Source organism: Pseudophryne corroboree, unplaced genomic scaffold (genome assembly GCF_028390025.1).
Source record: "Pseudophryne corroboree isolate aPseCor3 unplaced genomic scaffold, aPseCor3.hap2 scaffold_1322, whole genome shotgun sequence".
In the NCBI taxonomy this organism is placed as follows: Eukaryota; Metazoa; Chordata; class Amphibia; order Anura; family Myobatrachidae; genus Pseudophryne; species Pseudophryne corroboree.
Window position 1 is genome coordinate 102,624 of NW_026967948.1, and position 17,683 is coordinate 120,306.

Sequence of the window (17,683 nt, forward strand, 5' to 3'; positions counted from 1 at the left end):
AGAGAGTGAATCAATATTGATACAGTATGTGGATGATTTACTACTGTGTTCAGATTCACTGGAAGCGTCCCTGAAGGATACGAAACAGCTCCTGTTTCATCTTTCAGACACAGGACATAAGGTTTCCAAAGACAAGTTACAATTATGCCAAACTAAGGTAAAATATTTGGGACACTGTCTAACACAAGGACTGAGACACCTGACCGCTGATAGAATTCAAGCAATTAGAGACATGACTCTGCCACAAACCCAGCAACAGATCAGAACATTTTTAGGAATGTGTGGTTATTGCCGTAACTGGATCCCAGGTTTTTCCATTTTAGCATTACCTTTGCAGGAGATGGTCTCATCAAACAAACCTGATCGGATTTCGCATACAAACGAATCTGAGATGGCATTTGAGAGACTTAAACAGTGCCTAACGCAGGCACCAGCATTAGGTATGCCAGACTATGGGAAACCCTTTGAGCTGTACGGAACAGAAAGTGCTGGTTGCGCGGCAGGCGTCCTAACCCAAAAGCACGGTGATGCCAGCAGGCCGGTAGCATACTACAGCGCTCAGCTAGATACGGTAGAGCGATCCCTCCCCACATGCTTGCGAAGTGTTGCTGCGATAGCATTGCTAGTAATGAAAAGCGAAGATGTAGTGCTAGGACACAACCTCACAATCCATACACCGCATGCAGTGTCAGCCTTGCTAAATTTGGCTCAAACTAGACACGTCTCATCAGCGCGGTTTACTAGATGGGAATTGGCATTAATGGCCCCCGTAAACATCACCATAAAGAGATGCAGCGCATTAAATCCTGCAACATATCTCCCAGGTGTGCCTGGACAGGCACAAAGGGTGGAAGATGAGAGTAATAGTGAAGGAGGATTTAATACAGGGGATGACACGCATGATTGTATGGAATATTTGACCCAAAATTTCACGGCAAGGCCTGACATCAGTGACAACCCACTGGAAGATGTTGATTTTACTTTCTACACTGACGGTAGTTGTCACAGACAGACGGACCCGGGAGACTTGTGTACTGGATACGCAGTCGTAGATGACCAAGGCACCATAGAAGCAGAACCGCTAGGCCAACCTCACTCAGCCCAGGTTGCTGAACTGGTTGCCCTAACCAGAGCATGTGAATTGGCTAAGGGCAAGTCAGCCAATATCTACACCGATTCTAGATACGCCTTCGGGGCAGTCCATGATTTCGGAGCCCTATGGCGCCTCAGAAATTTCATGACGGCAGCTGGTACACCGGTAGCGCATGCAGCCCACATCAAAAGGCTTCTAACAGCGATACAGGAACCCGACAGAGTGGCTGTTATCAAGTGTAAAGCACATACATATAGCCAGGACCCAGTATCACTTGGTAACAGCCGAGCAGACGAAGCTGCTAAGTTAGCAGCTGGTACCCCCAGACAGACAGATACCACACAACTGATGGTATTTAATACTGTCAACACACAGAAATTGTGTGAAATGCAAAATTTGTGTTCCACACAGGAAAAGGCAGTTTGGAGGGCAAAAGGATATGGCCAAGAGTCCTCAGGACTCTGGATGGATGCACATGGTAAACCAGTGGCACCCAGAGCATACCTTCCAAGTCTAGCGGAAGCAGCACATGGGCTGACTCATCTAGGCAAGGAATGGATGTGCAAGTTGGTAAGAGCATATTGGTGCGCCCCAGGATTTTCATCCCATGCGGGAAAGAGAGCAATGTCATGCCTCACCTGCTTGAGGAAGAATATCGGAAAGGCAATACCAACAGAACTATCTCATATCCCCCCTACAGGCGGCCCTTTTCAGGTAATACAAATTGATTTCATACAATTACCCCCTTGTCGAAATTTAAAGTATGTACTAGTTTGTATAGATGTGTTTTCAAATTGGGTCGAAGCATTTCCTGCGGCCACAAATACCGCTATGTTTACTGCTAAGAAAATTGTGCAGGAATTTGTGTGTAGATACGGTATCCCTAGAATAATTGAAAGTGATAGGGGTACCCATTTTACAGGTGATGTCTTTCAAGGAATGTGTAAGTTGATGGGAATTGATAGTAAGCTGCACACTCCGTACCACCCCCAGGCGAGTGCGAAGGTAGAAAGAGTGAACAGCACTATTAAAAATAAACTGAGCAAAGTTATGGCAGAAACAGGATTGACATGGCCAGAAGCTTTACCCATTGTACTATACAGCATCAGAACCACTCCCAGGTCCCCTCTTAATCTGTCCCCCTTTTAAATTCTGTTTGGTCGACAACCGCATGTTATGATTAACCCTCAGGATGATTTGAAGTGTAACAATGAAGTGACTGTAAAATACCTGGTTAACATGAGTAAACAGCTAAGGAATCAAAATGATAATTTGAAGTTAGTGATTCCTGATTTACCAGATAGTAATTGTCATGACATTGAACCTGGGGATTATGTAATGATATGGAATTTTCTACGCTCAGGTAGCCTTATTGACAGATGGGAAGGACCATATCAGGTCTTATTGACTAGCACTACAGCATTGAAGGTTGCTGAGAGAGAGACTTGGGTTCATTCGTCCCACTGTAAGAAGGTCGCTGATCCAGAGAAGTCCCGTGATAAGGAACAGACGGTAGAAGTTGTATCACTGGAGTGTCTGTTCCAGGAGGACTGAGGCGGCACCTGAGCATTGAAGATCACAAGATCAAAAGCAGTTGTCGATCCCCTGTTCCCTTTTATTGTTTTTCTTCAACTTCCCATCCCATCTCCCTCAATTATTTCTTTCCCCCTTCTCATTCTTCTCCGTTTACCTCCTATAAGATGGACTTGCCCCAAGAGACTGTGATCCGGATTTTCCTGTTGACCATGATGTTGACCAGAGCAGCCTGTTCCGGCGAGAGTACCATTGAGGTCGAGAGAGGTTCTGGAATGGGTTCTGATGATAAAGATGGAGGCGTAGTTTTCCAAGAACAACTTAACCAACAAGTAAAGGCGAGTATCAGAAAACGATCCGATAGCATTGACAATAGAAGGAATTGTGAAGGATTGTTAGCTGAAGAAAACTGTATCTGTAGGCTCTGTGACAACGTAGTTGAGGATGGGTGCATTAAGAAATGCCAATCCAGTTTTAATATCCATATGGACCGGCATCCATTGAGTGACTATCACTCCTTAGTGGGTAGTGTGTTAAATAAAACAGATTGTTGGGTATGCTCTCAAGTACCTCAAGGTCATAGCAAATCAGGGCTAGTACCATTTCCTTTAACGGTAGGGGAGGTACTTGAGCTAAAGGGTGGGAGACCGGTGGCCAGAGGTTTAATATCTCCAGCCCTCCTAGTTTGAAGCTCCACCAATATCATGTGGATAAGTCCCTAATATGTTTTAACATTACCAACCCCCGAAAACCAGGAAATTGGGAAGTGTCATGGAGTAACCAAACCATGACCTTTTCATATAGAGCAGATAGAATGCCTACAGATACAGAGCTTATACGCCACATAGCCAGTAGAGGAAAATCTTTCCGGTATAGGTATACCCTAGGAAGTAGGATTACGAGAGTTGGAGAGGTATCACCAGGAAACTGCGCACATATCGTACAAACTGATACGTGTACTAAACAGATGGGAGAATTAGGGTTAGGAGATTTCACATGGAAGATGTGTAATATGGTTATGTCCTACTCCGTCCCATATGTTCTCCCCGATGATGCATATTTCATATGCGGAAGGAAGGCGTATAAGTGGCTTGCCCCAAACTCTGAAGGATTGTGTTATATTGGAAAAGTACTGCCTGAAGTAATGACTGTATCACATGACAAAATGAAAGATATACACCGTGGTGCCCAAGCTCCTTATACTCATACTCATTACGAGCACGTAGTTAAAAGGCAACTGACAGAAAGGACAGAGCATTTGGCCTCTGACATGATCCATGAATCCACCGGGATTCAGGTTCTACTCGCGTTAGACTTCACTCGCACCACTCGAGGAGTGATGAACTATAGATACATATCTGCGCTTGCAAATTTGTTAGACAATATCACGGAAATGTATGATGATACGTTTAGGTATACTGGAAGAGAACTTCAAGCTTATAAAACAGAACTAGTCCAGCATAGAATGGTTCTCAATTACCTCACAGAAGTGACAGGCGGATATTGTGTCACACTGGCAACGCAGTACGGCGTGAAATGTTGCACATATATTACAAATAGTACCGAGGACCCGGTCGAGGTCATAGACCAAAAGATGGACGATATTCTCCAATTGAAGTGGGAATTTCGCAGAAGACACAATCTCACTCTTGCTGCTGTAGGTAATGAGCTGACTGGTTGGGTGTCATGGTTGAACCCGCGAAATTGGTTCTCTGGTTTAGGAGAATGGGCTCAAGGAGTCATAATGGATGTTGGGAAGTTTCTTCTATGTATCTTAGGTGTTGTCATATCAATTGGCTTGATATTTAGATGCGGTCAGGCTTTAATGAAGTGCAAACGTCGTACCAGGGTAATGAGTCTGAGGAGAGGGGAAACTGTAATTCCAATGGATTTGATTTATGACCCAACTGTAGAAACAATGATGTGATGAAAATGCGATTATACGGTCCGTTTCTTTCACCTGTTTTTCCGTTTTCCTCCAAGATAAAAAGACCCACTCGGACGAGGAATTTGATGATCCTGTATACAGACAACTGATGGATTAAAGAAGAAGTTTTGACAACCTTATACACAGATATTTGATGAACTGTGCCATAGACCCCCAGTTTCCCTAGAAATTTTAAAATTACGCTAGCCCAACACTTTTTGTAAGTCTATGGACATTGACAAAGCTTTTTTGCTCGCACCTTATGGGCAAAAGCACAAAGAAGACTGCAATCAACTGACACCGAACAAGACTTCAACCGACAAATGTACATTAACCTGACATAGAATACCACTGCATTTACCATAAGTGTTCTTTATCTTCATCTCTACAACCCTCAGGTAATGACACACATAGTCGATAGGGAATACAGGCACAGATATCAGCAATCACATATTCCCCCATTCATGTATCATCAACTAAAATGTGCTCCCCCATTTTGTTGCAACCACAGCCGAAAAGAGCTCGGTAAAGTTTGACAGCCCATCCACAGACCCTTAATACGGGATAAGAAGGAATTCAAATGTATACTTCGCAATACCTCGAAGCTTGATGTACAACACGTACGGCACGATGATACATGACCCCCCAAACATGGATTCATACACACATGCTTCTGCTATCTCACTAGGTCATACCCTTTTCTCACCTTCCTCTCTCCTCCCTTACCCAACCATGGAAATGTATTAACCCCTGACATATATTTTTCTCTTTTTGAAATGTTTTAGAAGGTGGCAGTTATTGTTGACTGCCAAAGGGTGGACTGTCAAAGTCAGAAAAATATCACTATGCACACTGCCATATTTGCACCTCATACATGTCCGCGTTGCGCATGCGTGCGCTCTCCCGTGCGTGCGCATACCCGCTGTTACGTGCACCCGCAGGTGCACGGTATGCGTATTTACGGTAGAGTTTATGTGTTCGCAGCGTGCGACTCAATCGTTACATATTTTCACTATATAATGTATTTTGTAGATCATGGTCCCTTTGATAGATTCTGAAAGTTTAGTTAATGTAGCATGTTCCTGGACAAAGAGATCCCTCTTTGTTTGATACGAAGGGTCCAACACGGGTCATACAGTGGTGTTTAGTATCCATCGGAAGAGTATTTAATTAGCAATATTCCGGTGTTGGTTTGAAGCGGATAAATCGCTTGTGCGAATAGTTATGGACATAAGAAGTTTATATCCATTTACTATTTATTTGCACTTACTTATCCATGCAGCGGAAAACCTAGTTTCCCACCCACCTGAGCAGTTGGAAGTAGACACAGCCCACCTGTATGAATCAACCTATGACCTTTTGTTATAATGCGAAGACGAATTCCTGTGTCCAATGAACAATGAGATTGTAGGGACCATTGAATTGTATTGTGTGTGGGGCATAAATAGACAAGCCGATGGTATCCAGCTCACTCTCTTCAACGGTTCTCATTGCTGATAATCGGGAGCTGGATATCCAGGAGGCGCATGCGATCGTTTCCCTTTGTGCGTAAGTTTTCTCCGCAATCATATTGTCTTTATTGTTATTGTGAGCCATATCTCTCTCTCTTCTCCTCTTTCTCCTTCATTTTCCCTTAAACGTAATTGTATTGTATTTCCTGTGTAGTTATCTGGTTAGTTAGTCTATGTTATATTGTAGTGTGTGACTTGTACTGTATTACTCTTTTTGCAAGTATAACATTCATATAAGGCGTTAGACCCTAAAGCACGGTATCTGTGTATTTCTTATAGTGTTAAGTATTCTCAGAGCGTCGGTGACGCTCGAACAGCTTTTGAGTTAATAAGGTTATACTGTGTTGCATTTACACCCTTTCACTACACTAAGGTTTTACTGCATAATACATTGTTGATGGTTTAGATATAAAGGTTTAACATTGTGAGCGTCTGCGCCGCTGGTGATCTCCTCGTGGTCCCGAGCGTCCGCTACGATATAGCGAACCAGTACGTTAGTCGGCAGCCAATAGCGTGCCTGCCTGTGATCTCTTGGCCGTGAGCGAACGTGACGCTTGAGCGTCTCGACTACGGATAAGCGATTGTTACGCAACGTGCGTACCCTTACGGTACTTCATAAGTAAATAGCGTACCGTGTTCTTAGACCTCATAAAGGGTTTTATATAAGATAAATATTTAGCTTTATCAATATATATATATACACCATACATATAAGCGGATTGTCCGCAACCATCGGGTCCCTAGTGACATTAATGTGTTCTGAATGTGTATGTCCATGTACTGAATGCCCCAGTTGTGGATCTAACCAGGAAACCTTATGGTCGACATAAAACATAGTAATCGTCGACAGCAGGGAGTAGTACCAGGCAAAATAACATTCTTGCGACCCCAAGGGGTCCAAGGGAAATATACATATATAATTTTAATATCACACCCCCACAATACTACCATGTCTGTGCTCGAGCTACAGGCCCATGAAACCGTACCATACATATACATATAAATATATATACAGGTATAAGGCAGTTACAGCATGTTAATTTACACCCAGTATTGACAGTTGGTGCCAACAGGGTCACCCACATACTACTGTGTCTCCCATAGCGTGTTTACTCTTTGAAAGAATACCACTACCGACCTGCTGACACTTCATTTACTCAATCAAGTACCACAGGAGTCGGCAATGCCGACAGAGATATTCCCATAACTGTTTGCGACAGAGCCCTCACACATGTCGACACATGTGTACTAAAAGCTATAGTGGGTATCTGACAGGGAAAACACAGACACTTATACACAACACACTGACTACACGGCCATGATCTAACATAGTGCTATACTTGTATATTGCACTAATCACTGTGCCCCACTTCCTTTACACTGCTATGTACACAGAGCTTTTGGCAGGGACTGTTGGAGAGAATGGCGATGTATCGTGCTGTGAGGGCTAAGCCACGCCCCCGTCTCGGCGCGCTTCAGCCCCGCTGTTATTTTAACGGTTCATGCTGGCGGGGGTTTGTATACAGTGTCCGTGCACTGCATACATGTCATGCCAGGCATAAAGGGAGGAGCCAGTTCACACCCATTCAAAGTCTTATAGTGTGCCCATGTCTCCTGCGGATCCCGTCTATACCCCATGGTCCTTACGGAGTCCCCAGCATCCTCTAGGACGTATGAGAAATCCTGGGAAAACCCAGAGAAAAAATTCCAGATCCCTAAAAGAATTCTCATTGCTTTCCCTTTCCCTGAAGAGAATAGGAAGAAGTGGGAAAATCCACCTATAGTAGATGCTTCTGTATCTAGGCTGTCTAAAAAGGTTTTTTTACCTGTCCCTGGTTCAACCGCCATAAAGGAGCCGGCTGACCGCAAGATTAAGACTACGCTCAAATCACTATACACTGCTACAGGCGTGGCTTTAAGGCCCACTATTGCTTGTGCATGGATTTCTAAAGCCATAGTAAAGTGGTCAGGCACCTTACTAGAGGACTTAGATACTATGGATAGGAGTGACATTGACTTGTTTTTACGTCACATACAGTATTCTGCATGTTTCATGGTGGAGGCCATGAAGGACATTGGCCTGCTTCTTCCATGGCTGTCTCGGCACGCAGAGGACTCTGGCTACGCCAATGGACTGCGGATGCAGTATCAAAGAAAAGTGTGGAGAACTTGCCATTCACAGGTCAGGCACTATTTGGGGATGCATTGGATTCGTGGATTTCCATGGCGACTGCGGGTAAGACATTTCTTCCCACCGCAGCAGCCCAAGCTAGGAAATCTTATCCTACACCTACACTGCAGTCCTTTTGGACCGCAACATTTAAAAAATCCAAACCCCCTCCCACCTTCTTTACAGGAGGTCGGGGAAGATCAAAAAAACCTGCACCAACAGGTTCCCAGAGACAGAATCCAGGTTCTGCTTCCTCCAAATATTCAGCATGATGGTGGACCTTTCAGCCTGGAGATCAGGCAGGTGGGAGCGAGACTAAAAGATTTCAGTCACGTCTGGGTGTCATCATGCTTGCATAGAGGGACAACAGCAGCACTGTGCCCGCTGCCTTAATGCCGCCATCTGAACCGGTTTAGCACTCACCACTCAATTAGGGGTGGCGGCATGCTGTGGGGAAGAGTGCACACCGCTGTGGGTGAGCGAAGCAACCACCTTGAGGAGCTATGTCCTGTCAGCGGGGATCTGGACCATTAACCCTTCAAGAGGTTGGTACCGGTCCCCCCCCTAAGTCTCACGACGCAGGCAGACTGGTGCCAACCCGTCCTTCCTGAAAACAAAAACTAAAATACATTCTGAAAAAAACTCTCTGGCGCTCCAGAGAATGCACCCGGCTCCTTGGGCACGTTTTTCTAAATGTAGTCTGGTAGGAGGGGCATAGAGGGGAGGAGCCAGCACACACTAATGATTTCTTAAAGTGCTAGGCTCCAATAGACCCAATCTATACCCCATAGTACTAAGACCATCCCAGTATCCCCAGCCTAGAATTATAGGGGCTGATGGCTCCCAATGTATGAGATACACCAGAGAGTGTGGGAAGGAGACTGGTCAGATCTCTGGGCTGGTAACACACAGTGACATGATGTGAGGGGAGAGCAGGAGTACAATAGGGGCTGTTGCCTCCTGATGTATGAGATACACCAGAGAGTGTGGGGAGGAGACTGGTCAGTTCTCTTGGTTGGTAACACACAGTGACATGTTGTGAGGGGAGAGCAGGAGTATATTAGGGGCTGATGGCTCCTGATGTATGAGATACACCAGATAGTGTGGGGAAGAGACTGGTCAGATCTCTGGGCTGGTGACACAAAGTGACATGATGTGAGGGGAGAGCAGGAGTATAATAGGGGCTGATGGCTCCTGATGTATGAGATACACCAGAGAGTGTGGGGAGGAGACTGGTCAGATCTCTGGGTTGGTAACACACAGTGACATGTTGTGAGAGGAGAGCAGGAGTATATTAGGGGCTGATGGCTCCTGATGTATGAGATACACCAGAGAGTGTGGGGAGGAGACTGGTCAGATCTCTGGGCTGCTAACAGAAAGTGACATGATGTGAGGGGAGAGCAGGAGTATAATAGGGGCTGATGGCTCCTGATGTATGAGATACACCAGAGAGTGTGGGGAGGAGACTGGTCAGATCTCTGGGTTGGTAACACACAGTGACATGTTGTGAGGGGAGAGCAGGAGTATATTAGGGGCTGATGGCTCCTGATGTATGAGATACACCAGATAGTGTGGGGAAGAGACTGGTCAGATCTCTGGGCTGGTGACACAAAGTGACATGATGTGAGGGGAGAGCAGGAGTATAATAGGGGCTGATGGCTCCTGATGTATGAGATACACCAGAGAGTGTGGGGAGGAGACTGGTCAGATCTCTGGGTTGGTAACACACAGTGACATGTTGTGAGAGGAGAGCAGGAGTATATTAGGGGCTGATGGCTCCTGATGTATGAGATACACCAGAGAGTGTGGGGAAGAGACTGGTCAGATCTCTGGGCTGGTGACACAAAGTGACATGATGTGAGGGGAGAGCAGGAGTATAATAGGGGCTGATGGCTCCTGATGTATGAGATACACCAGAGAGTGTGGGGAGGAGACTGGTCAGATCTCTGGGTTGGTAACACACAGTGACATGTTGTGAGAGGAGAGCAGGAGTATATTAGGGGCTGATGGCTCCTGATGTATGAGATACACCAGAGAGTGTGGGGAGGAGACTGGTCAGATCTCTGGGCTGCTAACAGAAAGTGACATGATGTGAGGGGAGAGCAGGAGTATAATAGGGGCTGATGGCTCCTGATGTACGAGATACACCAGAGAGTGTGGGGAGGAGACTGGTCAGATCTCTGGGCTGGTAACACACAGTGACATGATGTGAGGGGGAGAGCAGGAGTATAATAGAGGTGATGGCTCAAGACTTCCCCTCTGGGAAAATAAATATTCCTCATTGGTTTGTACTGACAAAGGAGGGTGTAGGATAAGAGATTGCTGTAGTGACCGAGCAAGGAGAATATGTGACTCTTTTCTGTAATAAATGTTTATTACTCACCTGTGCTGATATCTGTAGGGATCTCCTCCTCCTTACACTGCTGATCTCCCCTCACATACGTCTCTTCTTCTCCCTCTATATCTTCTGCCTTCATATCAGTCACATACGTCTCTTCTTCTCCCTCTATATCTTCTACCTTTATATCAGTTACATACGTCTCTTCTTCTCCCTCTATATCTTCTGCCTTTATATCAGTCACATACGTCTCTTCTTCTCCCTCTATATCTTCTGCCTTTATATCAGTCACATACATCTCTTCTTCTCCCTCTATATCTTCTGCCTTTATATCAGTCACATACGTCTCCTCTTCTCCCTCTATATCATCTGTTTTAATATCAGACAGACGTTCTACCTAAAAAAATTACAAAAAAACCACAATACTATAATGACATTTGGAGAAAACAGTATAATATCAGTGTATAAGACACACAGCTCCTCTACAGATCATATAGTGACAGTCACTTTGGTATATTGGTGAGACCCTAAATCCCACCTACCTGATCCTCCTGTGGGGTCCTGTGATACTCCTCTGTACAATCCTGGGAATACAGAGGACGGGGACATCTCTCTGGGGTATCTCTGTTACTGAACCCATCTGTAGGAGACACACAGTGACTGAGTACAGAGTATATAATAAGATTTTACTCACCGGTAAATCTATTTCTCATAGTCCGTAGTGGATGCTGGGACTCCGTAAGGACCATGGGGAATAGCGGCTCCGCAGGAGACTGGGCACAACTAAAGAAAGCTTTAGGACTACCTGGTGTGCACTGGCTCCTCCCTCTATGACACTCCTCCAGACCTCAGTTAGGATACTGTGCCCGGAAGAGCTGACACAATAAGGAAAGGATTTTGAATCCCGGGTAAGACTCATACCAGCCACACCAATCACACCGTACAACTCGTGATACTATACCCAGTTAACAGTATGAAATACAACGGAGCCTCTCAACAGATGGCTCTCAACAATAACCCTTTAGTTAAACAATAACTATATACAAGTATTGCAGACAATCCGCACTTGGGATGGGCGCCCAGCATCCACTACGGACTACGAGAAATATCTTATTTTCTCTAACGTCCTAAGTGGATGCTGGGACTCCGTAAGGACCATGGGGATTATACCAAAGCTCCCAAACGGGCAGGAGAGTGCGGATGACTCTGCAGCACCGAATGAGCGAACTCTAGGTCCTCCTCAGCCAGGGTGTCAAACTTGTAGAATCCTGCAAATGTGTTTGACCCCGACCAAGTAGCTGCTCGGCAAAGTTGCAAAGCCGAGACCCCTCGGGCAGCCGCCCAAGAAGAGCCCACCTTCCTTGTGGAATGGGCTTTCACTGATCTAGGATGCGGCAGTCCAGCCGCAGAATGCGCAAGCTGAATTGTGCTACAGATCCAGCGAGCAATAGTCTGCTTTGAAGCAGGAGCACCCAGCTTGTTGGGTGCGTACAGGATAAATAGTGAGTCAGTTTTCCTGACTCTAGCCGTCCTGGAAACATAAATTTTCAGGGCCCTGACTACATCCAGCAACTTGGAATCCTCTAAGTCCCGAGTAGCTGCAGGCACCACAATAGGTTGGTTCAAATGAAACGCTGAAACCACCTTAGGAAGAAATTGGCCCTATCCATATGGAAAATCAGATAAGGGCTTTTACATGACAAAGCCGCCAATTCTGACACACGCCTGGCCGAAGCCAGGGCCAACAGCATGACCACTTTCCACGTGAGATATTTTAGCTCCACGGTTTTAAGTGGCTCAAACCAATGCGACTTAAGGAAATCCAACACCACGTTGAGATCCCAAGGTGCCACTGGAGGCACAAAAGGGGGCTGAATATGCAGCACTCCTTTAACAAAAGTCTGAACTTCAGGCAGTGAAGCCAGTTTTTTCTGGAAGAAAATCGACAGAACCGAAATCTGGACCTTAATGGACCCCAATTTGAGGGCCATAGTCACCCCTGACTGTGGGAAGTGCAGGAATCGACCCAGTTGAAATTCCTCCGTTGGGGCCTTCCTGGCCTCACACCAAGCAACATATTTTCGCCATATGCGGTGATAACGTTTTGCAGTCACATCCTTCCTGGCTTTGATCAGCGTAGGAATGACTTCCTCCGGAATGCTCTTTTCCTTCAGGATCCGGTGTTCAACCGCCATGCCGTCAAACGCAGCCGCGGTAAGTCTTGGAACAGACAGGGCCCCTGCTGCAGCAGGTCTTGTCTGAGCGGTAGAGGCCATGGGTCCTCTGAGATCATTTCTTGAAGTTCTGGGTACCAAGCTCTTCTTGGCCAATCCGAAACAATGAGTATAGTTCTTACTCTTCTCCTTCTTATTATCCTCAGCACCTTTGGTATGAGAGGAAGAGGAGGGAACACATAAACAAACCGGTACACCCACGGTGTCACTAGAGCGTCCACCGCTATCGCCTGAGGGTCCCTTGACCTGGCACAATATTTTTCTAGCTTTTTGTTGAGGCGGGACGCCATCATGTCCACCTGTGGCCTTTCCCAACGGTTTGTAATCAGCCGGAAGACTTCTGGATGAAGTCCCCACTCTCCCGGGTGGAGGTCGTGCCTGCTGAGGAAGTCTGCTTCCCAGTTGTCCACTCCCGGAATTAACACTGCTGACAGTGCTAACACGTGATTTTCCGCCCATCGGAGAATCCTTGTGGCTTCTGCCATTGCCATCCTGCTTCTCGTGCAGCCCTGTCGGTTTACATGGGCGACCGCCGTGATGTTGTCTGACTGAATCAGTACCGGCTGACTTTGAAGCAGGGGTCTTGCCTGACTTAGGGCATTGTAAATGGCTTAGTTCCAGAATAGTTATGTGTAGGGACATCTCCTGGCTTGACCATAGTCCTTGGAAATGTCTTCCCTGTATGACTGCTCCCCAGCCTCGAAGGCTGGCGTCCGTGGTTACCAGGACCCAGTCCTGTATGCCGAATCTGCGGCCCTCCAGAAGATGAGCACTCTGCAACCACCACAGTAGAGACACCCTGGTCCTTGCAGACAGGGTTATCATCCGATGCATCTGAAGATGCGATCCGGACCACTTGTCCAACAGATCCCACTGAAAGATCCGTGCATGGAACCTTCCGAACGAAATTGCTTCGTAAGAAGCTACCATCTTTCCCAGGACTCGCGTGCAGTGGTGCACCGACACCTGTTTTGGTTTGAGGAGGTCTCTGACTAGCGATGACAACTCCTTGGCCTTCTCCTCCGGGAGAAACACCCTTTTCTGTTCTGTTCCCAAGCTAGTGCTACTCCGATCAGCAACTGTTAGGGTCTCCTGCCCTGTGCTGCCACGTCGTCAAGGCAACCGGGAGACAAGTGTTAGCAGAGTAACCTGAGCGCAGCTGATACTCCGGTTCGGGTCTTTTGCTGTGCAGTGGTTACAGGCTCTGTGCACGGCAGGGGATCCGATGCTGGTTTTTGTGCTCACAGTCTGTGAGGTCTGAGTGGGGCGTGGACAGCACCTGCTATATAAGGCCTCTTCTCAGGTTAAGCAGATGCTGCTGAATCTTTGTTGGTTAGTCAGTTCCTAAAAGTTAGCCAGTACTGTGTAGCTTTGTATTTGTTGTTGCTTACTGCAAATAGGCTTGGGGATTTGGTACTACACTCTGCCAATCCAGACCTAGCAGTAAGACTGGAGTCAGTCGTTTAACTTGCTGGGGTTCTTTTGCTACTCTGTGAACTTAGCAAGTTTGCGGCTGTATTCTCAGATTTGCCTGCCGAAATCCTGTCTCACTGTGCAAGGTGTTCAGGTGTCAGTTTAGTGGCAGTAAGCTGAACCTGTGCACTGCAAGTGAGGATTAGGATTGGGGAGACTCTCCTTGTGTCTATCATTCCATATCTGACCAAGGAGTTTACTGCCACACCCGTTGGTAACCCTTTAGGGTTTTGCTGTTGCCCTAGCAACAGCATTTCGGGTTCTCTACGTATTAAAACACAACATCTTGCTTTTTCCATCTGAGCATTACGAATACTAGGGAGACACCCAGTTTCTTAGCCTCTGGGCTTCTCTGTTCACTTTGTGTTTATTTTGTTACCCTATCACCTTCTGTGTACGTAATGTCATATTCCCCAGTCTGTCTGTGAGTTCATTTGTTTTGCATCCCTATCCGTTCAGACACCAGTACATTCCTGCAGGCACTGGTGTGCATAACAGTTCAAACACCAGTACATTCCTGCAGGCACTGGTGTGCATAACAGTTCAGACACCAGTACATTCCTGCAGGCACTGGTGTGCATAACATATTCAGCAGCCTAATACTCCTGTTGAAATTTTGTGCGAATATGGAGCATACCCCTCAAAATACGTTGCAACAGGTGGTCGATCAGGTGCAGGTCCTGACTCGACAATTTAATGATTTGTCCATTAAAATGCACACCTCCCAGGCCGCTGGCGGAGCTCCCGCAGCAGCAGCACCTTCAGGGGTTAAGGAGCCAAAAGTAAATCTCCTGGATCATTTTTCTGGAGATCGCTCGCAGTTCTTTTGTTTCAAGGAGAGCTGCAAGCTATACTTCCGGCTTAGGCCTCAGTCTTCTGGGTCGGAGATTCAGCGGGTGGGCATAGTGATTTCCTTGCTACAAGGAGACCCACAGGTCTGGGCATATGGGTTGCAGCCTGACTGTCCGTCGCTTAAAAGTGTTGATGCTTTTTTTACGGCCCTGGGCATGTTGTATGATGACCCTGACAAGACGGCCTCAGCCGAGGCTAAGATTTCGATCCTTAAGCAAGGGCGAAGGCCAGTTGAGGTTTACTGTACGGAGTTTTGGAGGTTGGCCCATGATACCCAGTGGAATGACCCAGCCCTGAGACACCAGTACCGAAGAGGTCTTTCTAACCAGATAAAAGACCAACTGGTACAATATCCCTTGCCTGATAGCTTGGATCAGCTCATGCAGTTATCCATCCGGGTGGATAGACGGCTGAGAGAGCGTAGGCTTGAAAGGGAGACCGAGGTTTCCTTCTTTCCCAAGGGAACCTCAGACTCTAAGGAATTTTCCGAGGAGCCTATGCAGATTGGGGCTACCCGCCTCTCCTCGTGTGAGAAGACGCGGAGGAGACAGCAGGGGTTGTGTTTGTACTGTGGGAATAAAGGTCATGTGGTAGTATCATGCCCAGAAAAGCCGGAAAACTTCAGGGCCTGAGGGTGATGGGAAATATCCTGTCAGGCCAGAAGTCAGAATTTCCCAAGAATACTTTTATCATTCCGGTGACCTTGAAGATCCTCGGTCAAACTGTCAAGACTGAGGCCTTTGTGGACAGTGGGGCCGACGGGGTTTTTATGGACCGCCAATTCGCCCTGAAACACTCTGTTCCCTTAGTACCCTTGGCATCGGAAATTGAGATGTGGGTTAAACGGGGAACCATTATCCCAAGGTAAAATTACCTCTTGCACTAGCCAGATTTCTTTGTTTATTGGAGCCACACACTCTGAAAAATTGTCCTTTTATGTGACTGTCTGTACTTTTGCCCCATTGGTGTTGGGGTTACCCTGGTTAAGGGCCCACAATCCTCAATTTGACTGGGTCTCTGGGGAGATTCTTAGTTGGGGTACTGATTGTTTCAGGAGTTGCTTGAGCCTTCCAGTCAGGCTCTCGCAGCTAAGTTTGCCAGGATTGCCAGGGTGTTATGCAGATTTTGCGGACGTGTTCTCCAAACAAGTTGCAGAGGTACTACCTCCCCATCGCCCCTATGACTGTGCCATTGATTTGTTGCCAAATGCTAAGCTTCCCAAGAGCAGGTTGTACTCCCTGTCACGTCCTGAGACTCAGGCTATGGCAGAGTACATTCAGGAGAACTTGGCTAAGGGATTTATCAGACCTTCACAGTCTCCAGTTGGGTCGGGGTTCTTCTTCGTGGGTAAAAAGGACGGTTCGTTGCGACCCTGCATCGACTTCAGGGAATTGAACCGTATCACGATTAAAAACTCATACCCACTGCCTCTCATTTCGGTCTTGTTTGACCAGCTTCGTACTGCCACCATTTTTTCTAAGATTGACCTACGCGGTGCGTACAATCTAATCCGAATAAGAGAGGGGGAAGAATGGAAGACTGCCTTTAATACCCACTCAGGGCATTATGAATAATATTTGGGCTCTGTAATGCCTCAGCAGTCTTCCAGGATTTCATGAATGATGTACTCAGGGAATATTTGGATAGATTCTTAGTTGTATACTTAGATGACATCCTAATCTTCTCCCATTCCCTGGAGGAACATCGGAAGCATGTACGCTTAGTCCTCCAGAAACTCAGAGACCACCGGCTTGGGGCGAAGCTGGAGAAGTGCGAATTTGAAGTTCAGCAAATCGCATTTCTAGGATATATTATCTCCCCAGAAGGTTTCCAAATGGAGGGTTCCAAGGTACAGGCAGTCCTGGATTGGGTGCAGCCCACTAGTTTGAAGGCGCTTCAGCGTTTCCTGGGCTTTGCGAATTTTTATAGACGATTTATCGCTGGATTTTCGTCTATAGTGGCGCCCTTGGTGGCACTCACTAAGAAAGGAGCGGATGTTGCTCACTGGTCTTGTGAGGCTAAAGCGGCTTTTGCCCGTCTCAAAAGGGCATTTGTATCGGCCAAGGTGCTGCGACACCCAGATCCAGAGCGTCCTTTTGTGGTGGAGGTGGATGCCTCTGATATGGGTATTGGGGCAGTGCTCTCTCAGATGGGAGTGTCTGATAATCGCCTTCATCCCTGTGCTTACTTTTCCTGTAAATTTTCGCCTGCCGAGATGAATTATGACGTGGGTAACCGGGAATTGTTGGCTATTAAGGATGCACTCGAGGAGTGGAGACACTGGCTTGAAGGGGCTAAGTTTGTGGTCTCAATTCTCACCGACCATAAGAATCTGGCATATTTAGAGTCAGCGAAGCGTCTCAATGCCAGGCAGGCACAATGGGCTTTGTTTTTTGCTCGCTTTAATTTTTTGATAACATATCGCCCTGGGTCAAAAAACATCAAGGCTGATGCGCTCTCGCAGAGTTTTGCTCCAATCCAGGAGACCACCGAGGAGCCGTTGCCCATTGTGTCCCCATCATGTATTAAAGTGGGCATTACCCAGGACCTCT

The 17,683-nt window shown here is 46.7% G+C and overlaps 1 protein-coding gene across 1 annotated transcript in view; it reads right to left on the bottom strand.

Moving 5' to 3' along the window:
• The window catches only part of LOC134994782 (zinc finger protein 883-like), a 57,540-nt gene extending 46,303 nt beyond the window's left edge, over nucleotides 1-11,237 (bottom strand). Inside the window, exons 1-2 of the mRNA XM_063951004.1 lie at nucleotides 11,111-11,237; nucleotides 10,618-10,965 (exon numbers count right to left, since the gene is read on the bottom strand). Of these exons, the coding sequence (XP_063807074.1) occupies nucleotides 10,618-10,870 (253 nt within the window). The 5' untranslated portion in view covers nucleotides 10,871-10,965; nucleotides 11,111-11,237. The remainder of the gene's footprint in view (nucleotides 1-10,617; nucleotides 10,966-11,110) is intronic.
• Nucleotides 11,238-17,683: the final 6,446 nt, after the last annotated feature.